The 25,993-nt window shown below is 37.3% G+C and overlaps 1 protein-coding gene across 5 annotated transcripts; it reads left to right on the forward strand.

Moving 5' to 3' along the window:
* The first annotated feature begins 1,866 nt into the window (after nucleotides 1-1,866).
* LOC311301940 (uncharacterized protein) lies at nucleotides 1,867-25,846 on the forward strand. Of its 5 annotated transcripts, XM_084427370.1 has the most exons (4): nucleotides 1,867-1,940; nucleotides 10,077-10,126; nucleotides 12,289-12,528; nucleotides 23,988-25,846. In XM_084427370.1, the coding sequence occupies exons 3-4, from the start codon at nucleotides 12,471-12,473 to the stop codon at nucleotides 25,487-25,489; spliced, it is 1,560 nt and encodes a 519-aa protein (XP_084283496.1). In that variant the 5' UTR covers nucleotides 1,867-1,940; nucleotides 10,077-10,126; nucleotides 12,289-12,470; the 3' UTR covers nucleotides 25,490-25,846. The 5 variants fall into 5 exon arrangements, with proteins under 5 accessions (XP_084283496.1, XP_084283493.1, XP_084283494.1 ...); XM_084427367.1 differs by lacking the exon at nucleotides 10,077-10,126 and having other exon boundaries at nucleotides 1,890-1,940; nucleotides 23,718-25,846; XM_084427368.1 differs by lacking the exons at nucleotides 1,867-1,940; nucleotides 10,077-10,126 and adding an exon at nucleotides 11,989-12,147 and having other exon boundaries at nucleotides 23,718-25,846.
* The last annotated feature ends 147 nt before the right edge of the window (nucleotides 25,847-25,993 follow it).

Raw genomic sequence — 25,993 nt, forward strand, 5'->3', positions numbered from 1 at the left:
TAACGTTAAAGGAACGGCAAAATTCAGCATTTTGTTCCCGCACCCCCTTCTGTCACCTCACGGTTTGAGAACCACCACAAACCCAGTTTGAGAACCACTGCCTTTACATATCTTTGTAAAACGAATAATAATAATAATAATATTACAAATAATTATTAGTATTACACAATTTAACACAAACTGCATGATACCAGTGCTCTGTGAAAAAGTCAGTAATTATTTAATGCCATATTACAAGACTGAAGCATTCTTACACAAAAACAAATTGCACAAACTTTCCATTTGCATTTGAAATTTAACTCAAAAAGTTTAGTTACTTTCTCAGACAGGTCCCTCACTTCGGTAACTGTCCATGTTGGATCTGTCCCTGTTGTTTTAAAAAGTAATCACGGAAAGCAAAACAAGGCATTAGCATCCAGCTAGCCAGGCCGATAGACGCTGTCTGATGGAGTCATGGAGATAGGTGCGCATGAGCGCGGGCGCAGGCGGGCAGCTTGGCCAGCCGCCCCTGATATTGACTAGTCTTAATCACAATGTAGATAATCCAATTATAGGGTGAGTAGTGGTAAAGTGGGACAATGGGTAAAGTGGGACAGTTAAGCTTTTTAATTTCTATCTTTACATGTAAATCATTCCATTGCTAAAAATCAACACTGAGCTTATCATAAGCAAGTATGTGATAAAAAAATATAGATTCTGTGGCTATGACATCACTTCCGGGGGTGTGGCACACCATATTCAACAACCTTACAGTGAATCATGATGGTAAAGTAAAATGACATAGCATTCTGAGGTGAATATTGTTAAGCTTATAAAAATTAAAACACTCATGGATCATTTGTAATTGTTATATATTTTGTTATAGGATGTAATGGTGAATCAGAATTTGTAAAAATCACATTCATATGAATCTTTTTTTGTTGTTTTTTATGTGATTTTGACACTGTCCCAGTTTGCCAATAGCGTATTGTTAAACTGGGACAGGGTATTACTGGCAAACTGGGACAGCCATTTAAGTCATTCTAATGGGGAATTGAGTTCCCTTTTTGTATGCCCCTCATAAATTTAGTTAGCTAGCTACATATTTCAACAAAGATTGTAAACTGATTTAAAAAAAACAATGCCAATTCCCCCCCCCCCCCCCCCCCCAAAAAGAAAGATACTAGCTTGTATGGCAAACATTTACAATATTTGCAAAAAACTTTTCAACAAAAAGAAATGAAACTTAGCCTGTGTGGAACAAAATTAGCCTACAAGAAGAAATGTTTATGAAGATTTCTATTTTTTAAATTTATATGAAATAAACTAAACCCAATACAAAATATTGTGGACAGGTGAGGGAGGGAGGGGTGGAAATAATCTGCTGTACTTGCATCCCTCCTTAAAAAATTTGATTTTTATTATTTTCTTGTTGTTGTTTATATTTTTATTGTGTATTTAATTCATTGGGCCTACATTTGAGTAACAATTTAATGTGTTTGAAGTGTCCCAGTTTGCCAATAAAGGTGTCCCAGTTTGACAGTAGCGCCTGGAAAAATGTGGTTTGGGGTCAGTGTGTGTTTGAGGAAGAGTCATCCATCCTGTGTTTAATGTTTCTTTCTTTTTTATTCTGTATAGTAGAGTAGAACTCTTAAGCTATTTAGAATAGTATCATATGAGGGGCATTTGGATCATAATAAAACATTATGCAGAAGGTAAATTATCAGAAAGTGTCCCACTTTACCACTCTTCACCCTACATTATAATTTTAATTAAGATATTTGGAATTAGATTTTTTACTAGTCAAAACTAAATTACACTAGTACAGCCAGGGGTATTTAATGCTAAAACGGCTTGCCATTGGCGCGTCTCCGATCATCTACAGTTGACGGCTGATGACGTCATCGCTCGCTCGCGCAGTCTCTTCCCCCATTGAGAGTTTCACCGTCGAGTCTTCTGAGGTGAGGAGAGCAGTTCACTGTATTTCTCATATTTACACACACTTTACACAGTTTGATTAAGCGACAGGCTCATTTCTGTATTGTTTTCATCGATCACAGCGATACTTGTGCGTCTTTGCTGGCGTCTTCCTTCTGAAATAAACATTTAGTGCAGCAGCAGCGAGCATGAGGAGAATATGTTGAGTTCATTCAGACCTGAGCGATGTTGTGTTCGTTTGTGTGATTGTCTCGTCAAGTCAAAAGTCAAAGTTTAAGATCTGTGAAGGGAATTAATGTGAATCGATCTCAAGTGTCATACTGGAACAGAGACTGCTAAATGCTATTGAGCCGATAGCAATTAATATGAATCGCGTTTTACTCTTGGAAGAATAGTGGGGGAGAGCTGGGACAGTTGAAACACTTTTCAGATAAACGTCGTTTTCTAAGAAGGTTACACTATAGATTATTATAGATTATTGGTGTTTTTATTTATTTTATTTTATTTTTATCAACAACCTGAACTCACATATGTGTTCTCTTAGTATCATGTGTTATTCGGTACAAATATAAAATTAAGTAAAAATGTACTTTGAACGGATGATACATAACAATTGAAACGGCAACTATTCACCTAATGCTTGTTTTGAACAATACCTGACAAGTAACTTGTACATATTGTTACAATTTAAATTTAAAGGTTCATCATATTAACATTTTTGTTTTGTCACCGAATAAACAATAGGCCTATGAGCTAGACTCACTGCAGAACGTTGATTGGTTGGCAGAGTATCGTCTGACAACATTAGAAGTGCCATATTAGGGCCATTCTACAGAATTGGTGCAAACTGCTGTCCCTCATCCAAAAAACACATTTGAAAAGCATTTAATTATTAAAATCTTAGATGTTTACTAAGATCCTTCAATTATCTATTGAAACCCACAATAATATTTAAGATATCAGTAAGCTTTACATATATAAAATCATTATTTATGGGCTACTTTCAATTAGGAGGTGGCTGTCCCAAACCCTAACCCCTAAATTTCAACTTGTGAAAATTATATTGAAAAAAATTTTGCAAATTTTTCCATTCTTGTTTTAAAAAATATATTTTTGTTTTCTTTTAAAAAATGAAGTAAAAAAAAAAAAATTATTTTATTTTTTATTTTTAAATCATGAAACTTTATCTAAAAAAACTTGTCCCGCATTTTCATGTCACTACCAAAACAGTGAATGTTGTAGTCCATTGGCTGAGACTGATTTTAACCACAGCCCTACATTTTTGATCAGGAAATATTCCTGTGTCCCTCTCTCTCATGTGCTATATGGTGAGTAGATTGATCCCCACATTTTGAAGTAAATGTGTTCTAAAGTCTAAAAATCTGTGTTGTAACTTTAAGGAATGTCACTACCAAACTCATTTTTTCTGCTATTGAGAAAACTTTTTTGGATGTTATTCCATAAAATTTAGTTGTTATATGTGTTCAACTGTTCTGACCAGTGATTGCTAACCATGTGCTGATTAGCATCTTCGAGCTAGGCTCAAAAGTATCTAAAATTGTCACTACCAAAACAGTCACAACCGTAACATGTCTTGAAGTTTCGGTTGTGACATTATTGTTTTGGTAGTGACAAAAGGGAACACATAATCCTTTATTTGGAGGAATAAACTACATTTTAGTACAGTTATGCAAATAATTACTACTGTAGTATGTTTTAGTAGTGTTTTAGTATGCAAGATTCTGTTAAAATTCTGTAATGTGATGAGGTTACAATTACTTAAGGTTGCAGTCCATGATACTAGCTTAGGTGTAAGGTTGTTGTCAGTAATGTTAATTTCTATGATTAACTTGACAGGGAGAATGACAGAAAACACCAACATGACAAAAAAAAAAAAAAAAAAAAACTACAACAGAGAGACAGAGAGAATACAAATAAAGGTTGAGGGAAGACCCAGTGAAGTACGAGGAATACTTAAAGGATTAGTTCACTTTAAAAAAAACTTTTGCTGATAATTTACTCACCCCCATGTCATCCAAGATGTCCATGTCTTTCTTTCTTCAGTCGAAAAGAAATTAAAGTTTTTGATGAAAACATTCCATGATTTTTGTCAATATTATGGACTTCAATGGGCCCCAAACGGTTCAAGGTCCAAATGACAGTTTCAGTGCAGCTTCAAAGGGCTTTAAACGATACCAGACGATGAATAAGGTTCTTATCTAGCGAAACGATCAGTCATTTCAAAAATAAATAAAAAAGTTTAAGTTTTATAAGCACAAATGCTCGCCTTGCTCTGTTCTTCTTGCTTCTGTTTTCATCAAAAACCTTAATTTCTTTTTGACTGAAGAAAGAAAGACATGGACATCTTGGATGACATGGGGGTGAGTAAATTATCAGCAGAAGTTTTTTTAAAAGTGAACTAATCCTTTAAGGAAAGAAAGAGAAAGAAATAAGAAACAAAGGGAAGGGAAGAAGGAAAGTTGAAGAGTATCAGTGAATTATCTGACAGGGAGCAAAGACAGGTCAGAAAAGCATGGAGGAAAAGACAGAAAAGACACAGGATGATGGTGAAAAGACAAAAAGAGGTGGAGACATTTTGCAGGGCTTCCACACCACCTAGCACTTCCAGTGAGGGTGATCAGACACCAGTACACACACACACACACACACACACTTCAGTGGTTCTGGAGATTTATCTGAATGAGGAAAATTATTCTGAAATTAATGTTTTATGTAAACACACACACACACAGTTCAGTGGTTCTGGAGATTTATCTGAATGACTCAAACAAAATGTTGAAAATGTGAAAATAAAACAAAGTGGTTCTGAAACAGTCTACATTGTAAGTTGTTGTTGTTTTTTAGGAAGAAAAATCTATGAGCATACCTCTTCTCACTTGCACCTCAAGACCCAAAGTATAGAATAGCTCTAGGTGTGCTTATAAGATCTTTACTGTCAGATGTGTGTCTGCTATATGTACTGACTGCATATGTGCATCATAGTTATTTATTTATATTAACATAAAATGTGGACAGTCTGATTCAGCCATGGCAAACTAAGTATTGTGGTCACTACCAAAACATTACTGTCACTACCAAAAATGTGAAGTCACTACCGTAACATGGGATGTTTTGTCAAAAATAAAGTATATTGAATTATCAACTAAGATGTTATGATAGTGTTTGGTTCAATGCATATTCAAACTAATGAATCCTTAACTTTGAAATCAGTATGATAAATTTTATGCCTTCTACAAAGAAAGATTGGGTTCAAAATACAACAAATCTCATAAATTACATTTAAAATATTATTAAAATTATAACCTTTATTGATTTAACCTGTAAAAATATTTTTTTAAAATAGAAAAAATATATATTTATAAGGTAGATGTAAACAAAATCTTAATAGGTCATTATAAGCCTTCTTAATAAATTATTTAATATTGTGTTTCGGTAGTGACAAATTTGGGGAGAAGGAAAATATTCCAGGATTTTCTAAAAATACAATATGAGAATTAACTGCACAAATACTAGAAAAGCATACCTTGGATATTATACAATTTACATACATGCAAAATTTGTGTAAAAAAACAAAAAAAATTCAAGATGTTTCCAACTCTGACTTTGCACCAATTCTGTAGAATGGCCCATTAATATACAGTGGAAATGTAATACTACTGTTCAGGGAAGGACTGGGGCTAAAAAACAGCCCTGGACTTTCTCCCAAATAGGCCCATCATCCGGCCATTCGCCTCTAGCCGTGTGGGACAGACACTAGCCAGGATGTCCTGATACTATGCCACAATACTGTAGCCTATCAGACAGGTATTCACAGCAAGTAACATCTCAAAACCAATGATGATAATTGGGGTTGTGTTTATTAATGAAGCCTCAGCCTTCAAATAAAAACAAAAAATGTACAATGCCATAAAATACAAATAATGAAATGTCACTGGCTACAGTAACCCAAATTACACAAACTTGTAATTATAAAACATATAGTTAGGCTACTGTATACCAGGGATCTCCAACCTTTTTGTGTGCAAGGGCTACATCTAGAAGGAATTTTTATTTGTTATACTCCAATATTTATTATACATAACATGGTGAAGCTTTTTTACTTTTCACCATCATATGGGAAATAATAAAATATCTTGATATTCTGGTTCAGACTTAAAAGCGTTTAAAAAAAATCCTGAAAACTTATGAAAATTTATTTTTTTGTTTAGTTTTTTTAGTTTTTTTTTGTTGATTTTCTATAAACCTATTGTACGTGTTATCAAAAACAGTAGCCCAAACATTTAGTATAAATATAAATGAAAAAAAATAAAAAAATAATAAACTGCCATAACTTCTAAACAAAAACATTACTGCATTACATATACATTTATACATAACTGTATTAATATAACATCATTTTTAATAGTTAATTCATAGGTTTTGGTGTGTAATGTCTTCTAACTGGTTTGTTCTCGGAACAATGTTTCGCCTGTTTTTTTTTTGTTTTGTTTTGTTTTTTGCGTCAATATGTTGAGAATATCAGCGCTGTTTCATCTGGCTTTTTACAAGCTTAAATCACATAGTCATTTGTGGTTTATAATAGAGATAGAGAATTCTGCGCTGAATTGAAATGCTTCTCAGTGGATCGCGCAGCTCTGTGTAATAATGTTCGCGTGATCGAGATCAGCTTTGTCCGCGATCGCTGTTTTTTGGGCCGAGCTGATAATGCGCTGCTCAGATCAAACAAGTTTTGTTCCGCTTTTTAAGCGTTTGTCATTTGATGTTTCTCATACGCAACGCAAATGACAGCGTACAATCAAAGAGAGTTGGGTAATTTTGTAGGGATGCACCGATGTGAAAATTGTGGCCGATACCGATAACCGATATTAATATTGCTGTTATGGCCGATACCGATATTTACCGATGTCGATATCTCTGTATAGAAAACAAATTTTAATGATTATCAAATAAAGAGCTATTTTCCAAAACACATTTTTTTTACTTTAGAAATGACTGATATTGGGCACCTTTACCTGTGTGCAAAATATGTCACACATACACACATTGCATTGCATATAATGTGTGCTGGTCAACTTGTCTAAAATTAAGAAACCCTTAGAAAACAGTAAAAAAAAACAAAAAAAACAGGAACATGTGTACAATTAAGATAGGCTACTTCATTTATTATTCCAATATCCAAATATTATTCTAAAAAATACCACAGGGAAAAGGGCTTCTTGTGACTGTCTTTGCGTTTGAACATTGCACATTTTAAACAGGACACGCAGCTGAATAAATGTTAGCCAATACAAACATATTTATAGAAAACAGTTGACAATGAATAGACAGGAGTCCAATAATAGCATAACGAATCACTTATTCTAAAAATAATAACAAGTAGGCTATAACAAGACGAATCCGACATATGGGCTGTGTTAACAGTAAAACGTCCGTCATTTAACGAATTTTAAAAACACGGATGGATAATACAAAATGCTTTCTGACATTTTGACAGAAAAAAAACAAACAAGCAAGAACAAAATTTAAACTTAGCCCGTTTTCATTTTACAATTATCTTCTCTCTCTATGTGCGCGCGTCCGTGTTTGTGAGAGAGAGCTCGCGCAGCACCGGTAGCCTACTTTTTTAATCCATAAGTAACGAACGCGATAGTTTTCATACAAAATAAATATGTAACATAATTAGGTAGGCTACTTTAGTTATTATTAACACAATAACACATGAAGGCTACGTTTCTCAACACTGAGAATGAATAAATAAACGCCTGTTTCTCCACTCGCGCTTATCAGAATCCACAAATCACACGCGCTGTCACTTTTGAGAAAAATCAAATTCGAATGGGTATCATATATCAAGCAATATATTCAAATATCTACGAGTCAAAAAACGATCAGTCAAAAATGTGTCATGAGGAGGAAAAAAACATAAGTCGCACTGGACTGCATTAACAATGTTACGGACGTGAGCGCTCTCGGCACTTAAAAACTGCTTTAAAACTTTCACAGAGACCTCAAGCAGAAAGCACAAAGCCTGTCTTTAAATTTAATTTCGTTTTGTATTAATTGTATCTTAATTTTGATCAATGTTTCATCAACGAATTGCATTGGATTTAATAAATAAAAAGTAAATATACTAGAAAATATTTAATCAGGACAGAGGCGACGGCGCGTGAACCTGGAGCGCGTCTCATAAATGAACCGAAACCTAATTGTATCTTAATTTTGATCAATGTTTCATCAACGAATTGAATTGGATTTAATAAATAAAAAGTAAATATACTAGAAAATATTTAATCAGAACAGAGGCGACGGCGCGTGAACCTGGAGCGCGTCTCATAAATGAACCGAAACCTACCTGCCTCACAGACCTGAGACATATATAGAAAGCTTGAAACTTCTATTTTTAAACAGAACAATTCAAAATGAAAGAAAACAGACTGTTCTCTGCTTATGTCATCTGTATGAAATGTGTATTTCTCTCACATCAACCTCTCTTCAGCTTCACACGTTAAATATCGGCCTGTTCACATCGGCCATATTTTGACATCGGAACGATACCGATGTGTAAAAAAATGACCATATCGGCCGATATTATATCGGCGGCCGATATATCGTGCACCACTATAATTTTGTAGAGGCAAAAGTTCAAATTGAAACGTTTAGTTGAAAAGGTCGCAAAATTATACCATTTATTCGAAGTCTGGAACCCCGACGGCAAGTTGGGGCTATTTATAGAATGTGTTTAGCGGGCAACTCACAGGCACCACGTTGGAGACCACAGCTATTCAAATATAATGTAAGCAAATTTAAAAGTGCAGCCTTATAAAATGTCAGTGGCTATAGGCCGACTCTTCTTCCTCAGTTGTTGTTTTTTACACGTAGCATAAGTGATCATATTAGTGCCCCTGCTGTTGGCTGTTAATACTGCTTTATTAGACTTTTTTTTTTTTTTGCCGACGGCCCTCGGTTGGTCCCCATCCCCATCTGCTGAGTAAGAGCATCTAAAACAGAAAATAAAATCACAATGCAAAAAAGTTTAAGTTAAACAGAACACATTTTTGAACACTTGGAACAAATTCAGTAGGCTATATGCCTATGATTTTTCAGTGATGGATATTTGTTCATGTGTTGTAGGCTAGCCTATCTTGTTTCCCCTACATTCAAAGCACTTTACAAAACTGCCCAATATGTTCATGGATGTATTCGAATTAAAGGGAGGCAAAAAGGATTAGCTTGCAGTGACATCTTTCTTAAGGACAATTTATGAAGCCATGTGACTCTAAAAAATCTCTAAAAAATTCATGTTTATTATTTTATTAGTTCAGAACTAATTGTTAACTCAACAAATTTAATATAAATAACTGGATACTTATAACTAATTAAATAGTAAATGTATTGCTTAGAGTTACCATAGACAAAAGATTTTTCTGGTCGACTAACGTTAATCGCACATTTATATTAATTTCTGCTTAAATACTGGGTGCATGGAGCTCGAGCGCATGCATAAATCTCACCGCAAAAACAGGCTAATAATAATAAATAGGGTATGTCTTTAAAATTAACGAAGCATTTTAATTGTTTCTATATGAAGTATGTGGGGCTAAGCATCCCCACGCTACCTCTTGACGCCAGGCCTGGTTGTCAGGCGCTGTAACAGTGCGCGCGCTTCCCCGCGCTCAATAAAAGGTGCATGTCAGAACAACGCCAATGAAATGTTTTCCTCAAAAGCAGATCTTGGAGAAGATCATCAAAAATCGTGATATCGCATAAGCACTAGTATAACACGACTGTTATCATTTCTGAAAACAAACACTGGAGTTACAAAACTGTAACCGCCCAATTGGGCTGTTTTGAATTTGATTGTGCGGGTAAAAAAGGGTTTGGGCGGGTGGACAAAATTTGGGCTGGTTTAGGGTCAGTTTGGCAGTTTTCAAACATCTACATTTTAATGTCTAATTGGTTAAAAACTAAACTAAAGTGTGCATGTACTCCATAAAATCAGTCATCATGACATTACTGTACACGCATGCAGAGTCAGCTGGCGTTGGTGTTGACATCATTGGTGTTGACATCGTGTTGACCATCGTTGGTGTTGACAATAGTTCCTGTTTTCACCTAATTTATTATGCTGATGTCTTCAGATCTCCTGTAAATGGACACCTAAAGCTCATTTCATTGGTGTCAACTAGGGGTGGGCGATATGACCTAAAATTAATATCACGGTATTTTTCATCTTTTGAACGGTGACGGTATAATATCACGGTATAACTTTTTTTTGGTACATTTTGGGAGGAGTAGCTTGTCCTGTAGGGCTGTCAACTTTAGTCGTTTAGTCGACTAATCGGTCGATGCCGTCTTGGTCGACTGACATTCTCATTGGTCGACCAGTCGCATAATTATTTATTTTTTTTTTCACCAATAAAGAAATTTTAATTGATTTACTCCTTGATATTTATTCCTTTATAAGCAGTTATATATTACTGTATTCTAAATATAATTAGCCTATGTTTTATCCACAACTTTAAATGCTTGAATTTAGGCTATTTTGTAACAGCGCCACAGTTTAGCGCACCACGTAGAACACTCGGGAACCGCACCTGTGGCTGGCTGCACTGCTGCTTCGTGCTCAGTAAGGAATATAGGTAGTAATCTCTATGTGTCTGTCTGTCCGTTTGCATTTTGATTATTTCGAGAACCGTTCATCCAATCGACTTCACAAGGGAGTGCAGTGTCGCATTTGGTGCAATATAGACAGACACGCGAGACGCGACACGTTCAGAATTAATAGTAAACTACAGAACAGCGCGAGCGGGAAGCGGCGCACCTCACGCGAGCAGGGCGGATATTCTCCGAGAACGGACACTGCACTAGTGATATAAAACGCACACAGTCTGTTAATTAAGCAATACTTTTTAAGGTAGTCTAATATTTTTCTGACTAACAAATTACTGACACAGTAAAGGGTAGATTTAAATAAAGAAAAACGAAATTTAAATAAAGAAAAACGAAATTTAAATAAAGAAAAAAACGAAATTTAAATACAGAAAAAATGAAATTTAAATAAAGAAAAACGAAATTTAAATAGGCCTAAAGAAAAACTAAATTTAAATAAAGAAAAAACGAAATTTAAATAAAGAAAAACGAAATTTAAATAAAGAAAAAAACGAAATTTAAATACAGAAAAAATGAAATTTAAATAAAAAAAAACGGAATTTAAATAAAGAAAAACGAAATTTAAATAAAGAAAAAACAAAATTTAAATAAAGAAAAACGAAATTTAAATAAAGAAAAAACGGAATTTAAATAAAGAAAAACGAAATTAAGTTTGCCTAAATTAAAAACGAGATTAATTTAGATTGATAATAATGGGTAAAAAGCCTAATACATTTTGTTTATTCTATTTTCCACAATGTCAAAGCAACAGCAGCAATACAAGCTCAGGCATGCACTTCGGTTCATACAAACTCCGCTGTTCTGCGCTCTAGCCAGAGAACACTCTTGTTGCAGGAACACTCAGGCGTCGGTTCTATTTCTAGCATGCACGCGTTTTCCGCGTGGCTCGAGCCGCGCCTGAGACGCGTGTCTCACGCAGGCAGTGTGCAAACTCCAACCTTTTAACATGGGAGCCGAAATAAAAACAGACACCCAACGCAGCTGAGACTCTCACGCCAGCAGCCAGTGTGTCGCCGGCCTTATTCAAGCACGAATGAGAACCGTTTCGCGGGGGATCCCAGGTGTCAATAAAACAAAAACAAAAACGTTTTTTCGTTGTTGTTTTATAAATGCTCTGACAATTGTTTAATAAATGTTCAATCAAAATGCAAAACATCGCGTCTTTTTTTTTTTATTATTTTTTTTTTTTTGTCGACTAATCGTTGTGCAGGACAGGACTTTGGTCGACTAAGCATTTCTTTGGTTGACTACAGCCCTAATGTAAATGCAGCCGTTCAAGGAACATAATTGATTTATTACGGTATTGACGGTATTAGAAAATCCATGTCGTGGCGCAATGTCACACCGGTGATGACTATGACACCGGTGTACCGCCCACCCCTAGTGTCAACAGACTGAAGGTATTTGTTGGCTGCTATACGTTTATTTCTCTTTATGCTTTTAACTGTTTCCTTACCATTATATTTGGAAGAATTTAAATTATTTATATTCTTTTCTATATTTCTAGATACCTGTATTTTAATGAAGAAGCAGAATAATGTTAGGATTAGTAATAAAAATAATGAAAAATAATGAATTGGCATCAGTTACTGTACGATAAATAGATAGACAGGCATAAATGCTTAGTGTCATTTATTATAAAAAACAAACTCTGTAATTTATATTTTTTAATTTTGGCAGATCAGCTCCTCCCACTGTAACTCACCTCCCACAGCAGTCACATCATCAGTGAAGCTCCGCCCACAGTAATTCAGCAATAAATGCTGTAAATTCCCATCAGCTACAAGTGAAGACGAGCATCAGAGCATCAGGAAGAGCTGAAATCTACAAAGACTGAGTTTATTAAAGAGGACAGTGAGAACATGAGTGATCCAGAACCCTGCAGAATGAAACACACTGAAGATCCTGAAGAACAAAGAGGTTGGTGTTTATTCTTCATTCATTCATGATGCTAAAAAACATTCATGTTAGAAACCAGTGTTTCCCACAGAATTATATTTGCGGCGGTGGGGTGGGGTGGGGGGTGATTAAGGCACAACAAAAGGGTTAAATATATCATATATTTTTATTGACACGTATACACATTTCCATTGTCAACACTTAGTGTTAGATAACTTAAAGGAACACGCCCACTTCTTGGGACTTTAGCTTATTCACCGTATCCCCCAGAGTTGGATAAGTCCATACATACCTTTTTCATCTCCGTGCGTGCTGTAAGTCTGTCTGACGGACCCACCGCTAGCCTAGCTTAGCACAAAGACTGGATGTAAATGGCTACAGCTAGCATACTAATCCCAATAAGTGACAACATAAAGCCAACATTTTCCAACATGTTGTGATTTGTATAGTCACAGTGTGTACAAATAACAAGGTCACATGAGACACAGCCATTTTTTAAACGTTTAAATACTGGGAACTATTTTCTCAGAAGACGAAGCACTGCTACTTGGGCGGAGTGATTAGCGCAGCACCCGAGAAGCCATTGTCCCTGGAAACCTGTAAAAAGTGTTGTGAGAAACAAAGTTTCTGAGTGGGTAGGACATAACTACAGACATTGCATATTTTTCCAATTTACCTGGATTTTCCTGAAGATAAGAATTCAGTTTTTTTCTACTTCATGGACTGAACTGTTTCCTTTTTGATGAACATTCTTATTTCTTATTTTTGCAATTGAGACAACAACTGTTGAATCTGAAATTGAAATATTGAGGTTGAGATTTAGAAATTTTGATTGTGTTTTCCTGGTATATGTCATTTAATTGAAATACTGTATATTTCTGTCATTTAATTGTTTTATTTAATTTAATTTCTATAATTATTCCAACAAAGAGCAAAAATATACTTACCTTTTATTTAATTAATTGCAGTCCAGTAGTCTGAGTGATTTATTCATTTGAATTTATTATTAATATAAATTTTGCTAGTTTTACTTTTTTCTGAGTCTGGTCCATAATCTGAAATTTATAAGATCTAGAAAACGAGCCACGCTACATACAAAACTTGAATTGAAAATACACTCAGGGGAAACATGTCAATTTCACAAAAACTCCCATTTATCGCAAAAAAGGTTTTACGCTCACGTGAGGGGGTTTTTCAGGCAATTTGAAAAAAAAAAAAATCTGCAAAACTGCAATGGACACAGAGTTCTGTATTAAATTTATAAAAGACAAAATAATAACACGAATACTGGATTCTAAACCTCAAAGAAATGCCACAATCAAGACCTCAGAGCAGAAATGAGTGAGAAAACACCTCATATGTGCCGCTGACAGTATAAGGGTCTTTCCTTGCCATTAATGCTTGGATAACACGCTAATGGTGCGTTCACACCGGACGCGAATAGCGCGTCAGGCGCGAGTGATTTCAATGTTAAGTCAATGCAAAGACGCGTTACGCGCGTAAATGAGGCGTTTAGCGCGGTAGACGCGAATTCGCCTCATTTGCCCGTCAAGTTCACGCGAATTGAGTGTCTGGCGCGTTAAGCGCAAATGATTTTATTAGTGCTATTTGTGCATTCACGCGTTTGACGCAAATTCGCGCCTGCCGCCCGAGTTGAAAAATCTGAACTTCTGCGTCAATTCGCGCCGCGTTAACCAATCAGGAGCCTACTTGCATGCTGCTGTCACGTGGTGAAGTGACAGTATATAATGTTATTTTATGTTTGGCCTCAATAAATTATTTTGTAATATGACTAAAATGCACTAGCCTGGCTAACGTCAGACCAAGTCTCATTGAGACTTGGTCTGGGAACTACGTGCGCATTTTCTCGTATTTGAGGCGTGGTTTACGAATGCCCAGAGCCGTTTATTGGGCGCTATGAATGTCTATCAAATGCGCCTGTATGTAGCTCATAGCCAATCGCTTCAATTATACCAGATGACGTATGTAGAGTGAGAGAAATTCGACGAGGAAAAAGACGATGGGTCAAAGATTTATTTGTACACGATGGCGTTTAGCGAATATTACCGTTTGTGCAAGATAAACATGAGGGTAGAAGGTAACGTCGAGTCTGATATAAACAAACTGCTTCGGTGTCGTCATCATCTTGCTGCTCCCTCCCCGTTCTGTGATTGGTTCCCTTTTTCAGGGGAAAAATTGTCCCATGGTGTCCAGACTGCCATAGCAGTGTGAATAGAATCGCGCTGCGAGCAAGGCAGTATGGGGAAACCCAGGCTAAAAATGCACAATAAAGCAAATAAAAACATAAAACTCGATTTCAATATATGAGAGATACTCATTTTGTATTGAATGCTATTTATTCCATATCTATTCTAGATTATATGAAACATTATTAATCTAATGTAAAGACAACAAACACAATTTAGTGTATAAAAACAAAAAATCACAGGACAGGTTTCACTTTTGAAGGCTTTGTGACTTTCCCGATTAATGCTAATGCTTGATAAACATCTAAAAAAGATGGCCGCCACGGGTTTCGAAACTTTCGCCTCCGGATTTCGCCTCTGACACGCGTAAATTTCGCTTCAAACTTTTGTTTTTACGCGCGTAAATTTTGCCCTTCGACACGCGAATTAACACAAAGTGGTCAAGCGTCAAACTAGACGCGGCAGGCGCGAATTTGGCGCGCTATTCGCGTCCGGTGTGAACGCACAGTTAGGCCTACGTCTCTTTACATTAAAGGTCCCATGACATGCTACTTTTTGTAGGCTTTAATATAGGCCTTAGTGGTCCCTAGTACTGTATCTGAAATCTCTTTCCAAAAATTTAGCCTCGGTGCAGAATTATAGCCACTACAAGCCAGTCCCAGAATGAGCTTCCTTCAGACGGGCCGTTTCGGTGTCTGTAGCTTTAAATACTAATAAGGAGGAGAAAGGCGGCGCAAGGTGGAGGGTGGGTGTGGCCTTGACCATCTTGCGCAACGGTACCGTGGCGTGCATGTTTACGTTGGATATATTGCAATGGCACGAAGACACGCAGTCTTTTAAGCATTTCAGTTTGACCCAGAATCTGATCCGGATGGAGAAGCAACAGATGAAGAAGTTGCAACTCAGCGGCTCCAGCAGGACGTTTCCGAATGGTTAGTTTAAAATATTATGTCTGGATACGGTACTTTATTCGGATGGTTTACAGTTATTATCATGTAGCTCACGCTAACCTACTGTTGCCTTTTCATGAGAGATCTGTAACGTCTGTATTTATCTTATTACAATTACATCAAGCTCTGCGATCTTGAAATGCGGAAATCGCGCGCGCCATATAACCAACAGGAAAACAGTTATCCAAATAACAAAGAAGTGTACAACACTCGCGTTACAGTGTGTGTATTCACACACATAAACTGCATAGCTGCATAGCTAATGTTACAGCCACATTCTACGTGTAACAATCTAGGTAACCATAAACAGTAAAGCAACACACTTATATATCATTAGTTGACTTACACTTGTCCGAGGTGTGTAGCTGAGCCAAAGAGAGTGATCCAGACTTTAGTTTCAGACGTTCAGCAAGCCCAGCTCTGTATTGACCCTTCGGTGTTCATTTGTACATCCAATTATTGAGCAATTGTTATGCTTCGCTCGCTCAAAAGCCATGATATCTCTCGTGGACAAACTAAAATCGCGCGCGCCCGTTCCTACTTCCTATCGCATTTTCTCATGGGCGGAAAATATTCTCTGGGCGGGCAAAGCAGAGACAGGGGAGGTAACATTTCCTCCTTATGACGTCATAAAGAGGAGATTCAAGATCAGCGCGTATGAGCCTCCATTTTCTCAAAGGCAGAGAAAGATAGCAAAAGCTCGATTTACACCGATTGAAATTTCTAGAAACTTGGGGACCATATGCAGGCTAGTGGAACTTATATTAATGTTAAAAAACCTCAGAAAGTGAAATTTTCATGTCATGGGACCTTTAATAATCATAATAATGTCTCGTGTTTATCAATCATTTTACTTTAATTACAGACATGTTTTATATACACTCACCTAAAGGATTATTAGGAACACCATACTAATACTGTGTTTGACCCCCTTTCACCTTCAGAACTGCCTTAATTCTACGTGGCATTGATTCAACAAGGTGCTGAAAGCATTCTTTAGAAATGTTGGCCCATATTGATAGGATAGCATCTTGCAGTTGATGGAGATTTGTGGGATGCACATCCAGGGCACGAAGCTCCCGTTCCACCACATCCCAAAGATGCTCTATTGGGTTGAGATCTGGTGACTGTGGGGGCCATTTTAGTACAGTGAACTCATTGTCATGTTCAAGAAACCAATTTGAAATGATTCGAGCTTTGTGACATGGTGCATTATCCTGCTGGAAGTAGCCATCAGAGGATGGGTACATGGTGGTCATAAAGGGATGGACATGGTCAGAAACAATGCTCAGGTAGGCCGTGGCATTTAAACGATGCCTAATTGGCACTAAGGGGCCTAAAGTGTGCCAAGAAAACATCCCCCACACCATTACACCACCACCACCAGCCTGCAGAGTGGTAACAAGGCATGATGGATCCATGTTCTCATTCTGTTTACGCCAAATTGTGACTCTACCATCTGAATGTCTCAACAGAAATCGAGACTCAATCAAGGACTCTGATGAAGATGTAACTTCACATCGAAACGTTAGTCATTCATTGTTATGCACCTTAATAAATATTTTAATCAGTAGACATCTGTGCTGCACCGGCGATTCCTTTTGTCCAGAAATCGAGACTCATCAGACCAGGCAACATTTTTCCAGTCTTCAACTGTCCAATTTTGGTGAGCTTGTGTAAATTGTAGCCTCTTTTTCCTATTTGTAGTGGAGATGAGTGGTACCTGGTGGGGTCTTCTGCTGTTGTAGCCCATCCGCCTCAAGGTTGTGCGTGTTGTGGCTTCACAAATGCTTTGCTGCATACCTCGGTTGTAAGGAGTGGTTATTTCAAAGTTCTCCAAAGTTCTCCATTCTCCTCTGACCTGTAGCATCAACAAGGCATTTTCGCCCACAGGACTGCCGCATACTGGATGTTTTTCCCTTTTCACACCATTCTTTGTAAACCCTAGAAATGGTTGTGCGTGAAAATCCCAGTAACTGAGCAGATTGTGAAATACTCAGACCGGCCCGTCTGGCACCAACAACCATGCCACGCTCAAAATTGCTTAAATCACCTTTCTTTCCCATTCTGACATTCAGTTTGGAGTTCAGGAGATTGTCTTGACCAGGACCACACCCCTAAATGCATTGAAGCAACTGCCATGTGATTGGTTGATTATATAATTTCATTAATGAGAAATTGAACAGGTGTTCCTAATAATCCTTTAGGTGAGTGTGTGTGTGTATATATATATATATATATATATATATATATATATATATATATATATATATATATATATATATTATGAATATGACAACAATCCCATAAATAGATCACACTGTCAGAGAGTTTGGGAATACTAACACATAATTTATACTAGGGCTGTCAGTTAAACATGTTATTAACGGCGTTAACGCAAACCCATTTTAACGGCGAACATTTTTTATTGCGCGATTAACGCCTAGCAAACTTTGTAGTTTTTTTTTTCACATTCTTTTGCAACAACTAGTAAAGTTAGTAAAACTACAACACCACACTGGATCTAGCTAGACCGGAAACAAAACAACAGGCGCCGCACACACTTGTTTGAGTTTGCGAGCCGGCCAAAGAGTGGACGAGAAGCCGCGTCTAGGACAACTTGTATCGCACATCGGACTTTCTCAGTTTATGGCCAGCAATAAAAACGCTGAATGGCGCTGCCAGTGTGTGTACACTCATAGAGAATAATGTGTTCGAATTTTTAATACGAGGCGCTGCGCTTCCCGTCCAGTGGCGACCCCCTTTTAACGTTACGTTTTGAGTGGATGAATGATGAGCGCGAGACGCCAAAATGGATGCCAATAAAATTATGAAACAAAAAGTTTAATTTTAAAAAAGTGGCCAAATAGTTCAATTGATAAGACCAAAGTGATCTTTGTGTTTTGTCATTGTGAACTGAGCTACCATCGCAGCACGTCCAGTCTGAAATTCCTAGATCTTGAGAAAACAAGAACTTTTGTTTTACGACCCATCCGAGGTAATTCACAGCGGGAGGTGCTGCTCGGTCTGTAGTCTCCCATGGAGTTATGACTTTATGGCACCTTAGAGACACGTGCGTGAAGCATAAAAAAGGAAAAAGAAAACACCCGTCGCACCCCGGGAGGGGAAGCGCAGCACAGCGTGACACTCCACACCAACACACGGGCATTTCATGCCAACCAGGGACCTTTTAGATAAAATTACCTTTAAATGCATTAAATGTATCTCTCTTTATTCTTAGATGTCTTCACATGTCATATTGGAGTAGCTATAATGTTTATTGTGTGTAAATCAAACTTTATATGCTCGTAATTATGAACAATCCTGTATCTCTGTATTCCTGACTTGCAAAATTATAGTTTAACCTGTTAACCTTTGCCAGTGCGCGGGCGCACTGAAGCGTTTTTTTTTTTTACATATAGTTCAAAGTTACTATCAGATTTAATGTTATACCTTGACAAACTATACATCATTAAAAAGATATAAGACTGAAGTTTCAGTATTTGACCACTATTGTATTCTGAGAAACGTATAGCGACAGTTATTTCTTAATTTGTGTCAGGAGTTATGAAATGAAAAAATTAGTCGATACCTTTAATATGAATTATGCGTGTCAGCCGCTTTCATTCATAAAAAAACTCCCGTGCTGTCGTCATGACAGCGATTCACAAAACAACGTCCTTCAGGGCTTTTAGCTAAAAAATTTGCAGATTTGGAGAAATATTGATATAGGTTTACATCAGATTTCTATAGACAGGAATAATATTTATTGAATTTATACCCAAATGCGTCGATGTAATCATTATGAGCACTTGGATACTCTGATACTGTGTTTTCAATTCATACCAATAGCCTGAGGGCGCCCTATGCACAATAATAGTCCATATATGGAACATGAAGAAGAGCCATGATCATGTGACATTCCAGGACGTCACGAACACACACAAAGCTATCAGAGATCGCAGTAATATGCAGATAAAGATGTCTTGAAGACAATAAACATGATTGCAATGATATTTGAGTTACCTGTGTTTTTCAAGCCATGCCAGGTATTTTCATAATAATAGATTATATTTATAATGTAATGCTAATCTATATAGACTATCATTGTGCAGAATACTATACCATAGTATATTTTCTGTCTGATTTTTTTTATCTGAAGCCAAATTAGATCACAGAAGATTATTTAAAATACTCGACTTGTGTTATAAAGTAAGTTTGGAGCACAAACATGGTTTTAATCTCATAAATTGTCGTGTATTGATGGTGTGCTAAGCTAACATGCTAGCTAGCCCTAGGTGCACCTGCCACTAGCAGTTATACTTTTATGATTTTTTCTAAAAAGGAAGCTTACTGAAATGTTTCTTTATTCAAGAAATGCATTTGATACAGTTTAAAATGTGAGGTGAACTTTGAGAAAAGAAATTAGGGACTGAAACCCGATGAATAGCCTGTGAATAGCCAGTCGTTAGTAACTATAATGCAGACAAAAGAAATGCATATTTAGAGCCATAACCAGGCTGGAGAAGTGTGAATGTGTGCAGGGGGAGACTGAGACTGAATGGGGATCGTTTGCACCACAAAACAATAGAGACAATATACTGGATAGATGGTTAGAAGATGACAATAAACATCAGTTGCATTTTAGAGTCAAATCAAAATAAAGTCATTTGACATGGTCTTGGAAAAAACATTTAACTAAATACAGAGTTTTGGACTTATTATCTTCAGATTTTAAACATAAAATGTTTAGACATGTGGCTTTAGCTGTAGTGCATTTCTAGATTGCTACAGTGCCAACTTCAATTTTATTTTCATGAGGATGTTTCATAAAAATTAATTTCTAATAACTTCACAAAACTTTGAAGCTATTTATACAAATTTTTTTCATTATGACAATAATTCTACATTTACAATAAACTGCCAGGTGCCAGCTTTCAAATGAGATCATACCTGTGCTTTTAGTACAAAGGGTTCATGAACTGTATCTTTTTCAGTTTGGGTATGTCATTTCTGGGTATTTTTCAAAAGTGGGGTTGCAGCTTAACAGGTTAAGATGTCCTGCGAATCGTAAAAACCCGACCGTGTCGAATCTCGACGACAAATTACAAAAAGAGGCATTTCAGAAGTACCATCTTTCTGAGTATAAATGTTAAATTTTGTCACCCCCGTAAATCAGACTGGGGGGGGCTGTACTGATCAGACAAAGAAAGTTTTTCCTGCCTGAGTTTCTCACAAGTGATTGGTTCATTCGCGTGAGATAGGTGCGACCCACCTTGCCCATAAAGACAAGACAAGACCCTTTGCTCTTCGCATTCCGCCAGAGAGAGAAAGGGACCCTCCCATCTTTACTACAAGACTCCGCAAGACTCTCCGTTTTGTTTTCTCTAATTTCTTTTTCATCTTAGTCTTTTCTTTAGTACCGTCTGCTTTTTGACTTCGTTCAGTGTCTTTACGAGCTAAACGAACTTAAGTCTAATCATCTTTTGGCAAAGTTTACATTCTTGTTAACCGTCGAGTTTTCGCATCACCTACACCTACCGTCCTTCGGATGAGACGTTAAACCGAGGTCCTGACTCTCTCTGGTCATTAAAAATCCCAGGATGCCCTTTGAAAAAGAGTAGGGGTGTAACCCCGGCATCCTGGCCAAATTTGCCCCTTGGCCTCTGTCCATCATGGCCTCCTAATCATCCCCATATACTGATTGGCTTCATCACTGTCTCCTCTCCACCAGTAACCTGGTGTGTGGTGGGCGTTCTGGCGCAATATGGCTGCCGTCGCATCATCCAGGTGGATGCTGCACATTGGTGGTGGTTGAGGAGATTCCCCCCTTCTATGTAAAGCGCTTTGAGGTCTCAGATAAAGTATTGTAGTTATGTATTCCTTAGTTTGTTTTTATTAAATCTCATAATCTCCTTGAATCTGCTCTATTGCTCATCAACTGGAAGTCACTGAGAACGCATGATCTAAGCTACGAAGCTTTACTTTTCTGTTACTATTTCAGTAACCTTAAATTGTATAAACACAGGAAAGATCGATCTTCAAGGCCAGAGGATTGATCCTCCTGTATGTTTATAACCAGGGTGAGTTTTGTTGAGTTTGATAAGAAATCTTGCATACAGTTCAAGGGACGAACAGATTGTTTAGATAACTGAGATTAATTCTTACAAAGGTTACCCTGACAATTAATCAAATTTTCCCTCTTTGGGTAATTTAATTTAGGTAGACTATAAACAAATAATATTAATAAACTCATGAATATCCCTTTCATATGAGTTAATTATTTCCCCAAAGTGATTTTTGCTACTAGTGAATCATAAATCAAAGAAGAAATTTCTGAGAAATATGTTACCTAGGTGACAAAGATCACTCGTTGCTTTGTGTAAGTTTCAGTACGAAACAGTGCGGGGGAGCTGCACCTGTTATGATTTTCCGATGGTAAAAACAAATTATATGTTGTTGTATTACTTAGCAATATATAGTTTTTGACCAGCGAATATGCGCAAATGTGCATTGTTTTGTCCGTCATTAAAACGGCGTCGGCGCCTGCCGGCATCACATTACATTTTCATCAACAGGTTACAAACTAGTTTGTTATAGCTATATAGGCGTGGCGCTCAGTTTTTCCTGTTGTAAAATACATTTGGCCAAAATCGCATTTTATAAAAGATGAAATGCTACTGTATGCACAGGCTATTTAAGTGTATGCTATGTATTGGCTATGACTAACTTAGATGGCATATGCTAGCCTAGATCTCTCTCTGAGGCGAAGTCGTTCAGCTGCTGTCTACTGTGCGGCTGCTGTGGAACTTCAGTTGATTCAGTGAATATAGAGGAGGTGGCGTTATCATATAGAGGGGGCGGAGTTATCATATAGAGGAGGTGGCGTTATCATATAGAGGGGGCGGAGTTATCAGCTTACTGACAGCTTGAGGATCCAATAAGATTTACACAAGCTCGTTTTAAGAACTTTCATTGGCTAAATATTTGTAAAACGGACGTAAAGGGTGACCAATAGCATTGATTAAAAAAAAGGGCACTTCAGAGTGTAAGGGCAAAAAGGGCATGTGCTCTGCACAGGTTGAGCCCTACCTGTGCACGTGCCTGGTTTAAACCAATGAGCATTAAGCTGTGTCATCAGCAAGTCGTTTCCCATCATGCTTTTGATCATCAGTCGGTGGAGAGCAACTGCAGAATCCGTCCGCACGGACCGCACTTGGACACATTTATAACCAGCATGCATCTCGCGCTCATCACCGGTGATCAGTTCTGCGCAGATTTTGCTCATTAAGCCTATTTTTTTCTTGTTTTCCCATCATGTCAGGAGTAACAGGGTTGAGTGGAATATGTAGGACACAGATAATGCTAATAAAATTGTTAATTTAAAGCCAGTTAAAGTTATGGCCACTCTACACTTTGAGCTTGTGAAGTTTCTACAGACGCTGCAACGGCCGTGAAATGACGTCACATTCTTCGGCAGCTTTTTTACAAACACAAGTTCAACATATAACAAATAATAATAATTCAAAATGTAAAAATAAACAATCCACTCCACTTGAATGCTAAACGCTTGTGTTATTTCTCACAGGGTAATTCACTTGAGCTTGTGTTTCTGGTGTCCCACTTTCACATGCACATGAATGGAAGTCTAGTGTGAACGGCCATTAATTATTAAAATGTTTAGTCAAATAAATATCAATCTCAAAGTTGGTATCGAAACATGGCAGTATTGTATATTTTAATGTTAATATCATGTTAGATAATTGTGTCATTGATCAAATATATTCAATAGTTCTTGCTAAAGAAACATGGGATTCGTGCCTATAATGTTTCAAAGATAATAATTGAAAGATAAATTTACCTTGTTCATGGAAAGTTTCAAGGACATATAATCAATTATAAAAAGGCATCAAATGATCATATTTTATAACAGTTGTCTAATTTCTACTATTACATCAGGGCTCACTTTCATGTCTGTCATTTTATATTTCTCTCTTTGAATTATTTTGATGTACTGAAAATTAAATGTGATAATTTCTTTCTTTCCTGTCAGACCCGATGAAAGTGAAGGAGGAGAGTGAAGAACTGAGTGAAGTGAAGGAGGAGAGTGAAGAACTGATAGAAGTGAAGGAGGAGAGTGAAGAACTGAGTGAAGTGAAGGAGGAGAGTGAAGAACTGAGTGAAGTGAAGGAGGAGAGTGAAGAACTGAGTGAAGTGAAGAAGGAGAGTGAAGAACTGATAGAAGTGAAGGAGGAGAGTGAAGAACTGAGTGAAGTGAAGGAGGAGAGTGAAGAACTGAGTGAAGTGAAGGAGGAGAGTGAAGAACTGAGTGAAGTGAAGAAGGAGAGTGAAGAACTGATAGAAGTGAAGGAGGAGAGTGAAGAACTGAGTGAAGTGAAGGAGGAGAGTGAAGAACTGAGTGAAGTGAAGGAGGAGAGTGAAGAACTGAGTGAAGTGAAGGAGGAGAGTGAAGAACTGAGTGAAGTGAAGGAGGAGAGTGAAGAACTGAGTGAAGTGAAGGAGGAGAGTGAAGAACTGAGTGAAGTGAAGGAGGAGAGTGAAGAACTGAGTGAAGTGAAGGAGGAGAGTGAAGAACTGAGTGTAGTGAAGGAGGAGAGTGAAGAACTGATAGAAGTGAAGGAGGAGAGTGAAGAACTGAGTGAAGTGAAGGAGGAGAGTGAAGAACTGAGTGAAGTGAAGGTGGAGAGTGAAGAACTGAGTGAAGTGAAGGAGGAGAGTGAAGAACTGAGTGAAGTGACGGAGGAGAGTGAAGAACTGAGTGAAGTGGAGGAGGAACATCATGTCAAACCTGGGGGAAAAGCTTTGAGTCGCTCAAAGACTAAAAATACATTTTTAAAGAAAAGAAGAGCCCAGAAATCTTTCACCTGCACTCAGTGTGGAAAGAGTTTCACAACCAAACAACGTCTTGATGTTCACATGAGGATCCACACTGGAGAAAAGCCGTTCACATGTGACCAATGCGGCAAAACATTTCTCTGTGTATCAAACCTGAAGAGACACCTGACAGTTCATACGAAGGAGAAGCCACATTCATGTTCTGTGTGTGGAAAGAGTTTTTCACGGCTGCAATATTTACACACACATGAGAAAATTCACACTGGTGTGAGAGAGTACATGTGCTTTGAGTGTGAGAAGACTTTCACTACAGCGAGCAATTTAAAACTGCACCAGAGAATTCACACTGGAGAAAAACCTTACATGTGTTTACACTGTGACAAGAGATTCAGTCTTTCATTATCTCTGAAAACACATGAGAGAATTCACACTGGAGAAAAACCTTACAAGTGTTCACACTGTGACAAGAGATTCAATCAATCAACACATCTGGAAACACATGAGAGAATTCACACTGGAGAAAAACCTTACAAGTGTTCCCACTGTGACAACAGATTCAAACACTTAGCAGGTCTGAAAACACATGAGAGGAACCACACAGGGGAGAAGCCTTACAAGTGTTCACACTGTGACAAGAGATTCAGTCAGTCAACATCTCTGAGATCACATGAGATGATCCACACTGGAGAAAAACCTTACAAGTGTTCACACTGTGACAAGAGATTCAATCAGCCGGCAAATCTGAAAACACATGAAAAGACACACACTGGAGAAAAACCTTACAAGTGTTCACACTGTGACAAGAGATTCAGTCAGTCAGCAAATCTGAAAGCACATGAGATGATCCACACTAGAGAGAAGCCACACACGTGTGATCAGTGCGGGAAGAGTTTCTCTATTAAAAATAAGCTGAAGCGACACATGAATATCCATGCAGTGGAGAAACCACATCACCACATGCATCGTTAAAATAGTCCAACAGACTACAGTGGCTCAACCTTAAGTTTATCAAGCGACGAGAATACTAGCTATTTGTGTTTATCAAGCGATGAGAATACCCTGACGTAATATTTACATATGATTTGACAGTTTACTTGAATGAATACCTAAAATATAAAATGAGTGCAATATGCCTGACCCCTACATGAACACTTTTGGTTTTGTGACTAAGTCATTCTCTTCAAATGTTATTGAAGTTATAAACGTGTATGCCAATAATCTTATGTAACTGTATAGACGGTCCCTAAATTTGCGAACGTCCCTAAAAATATTGTGCAATGCCACGTGCTCTAATATAGATGGTATTACATTTTTGTATTTTGCATGGATTAGACAACACAGTTATGTTCCAATAAATAAAAAATAAAAATCACACAGACATTATTTAGTAATTAAACATTATTTTATTTACTTTTTACATTACTTTATTTTCAACACAAAATTCTAATTAAATGTGTGTGTAAACCTTCTTAG

Source organism: Rutilus rutilus (genome assembly GCF_951802725.1).
Source record: "Rutilus rutilus genome assembly, chromosome: 1".
NCBI lineage: Eukaryota > Metazoa > Chordata > Actinopteri > Cypriniformes > Leuciscidae > Rutilus > Rutilus rutilus.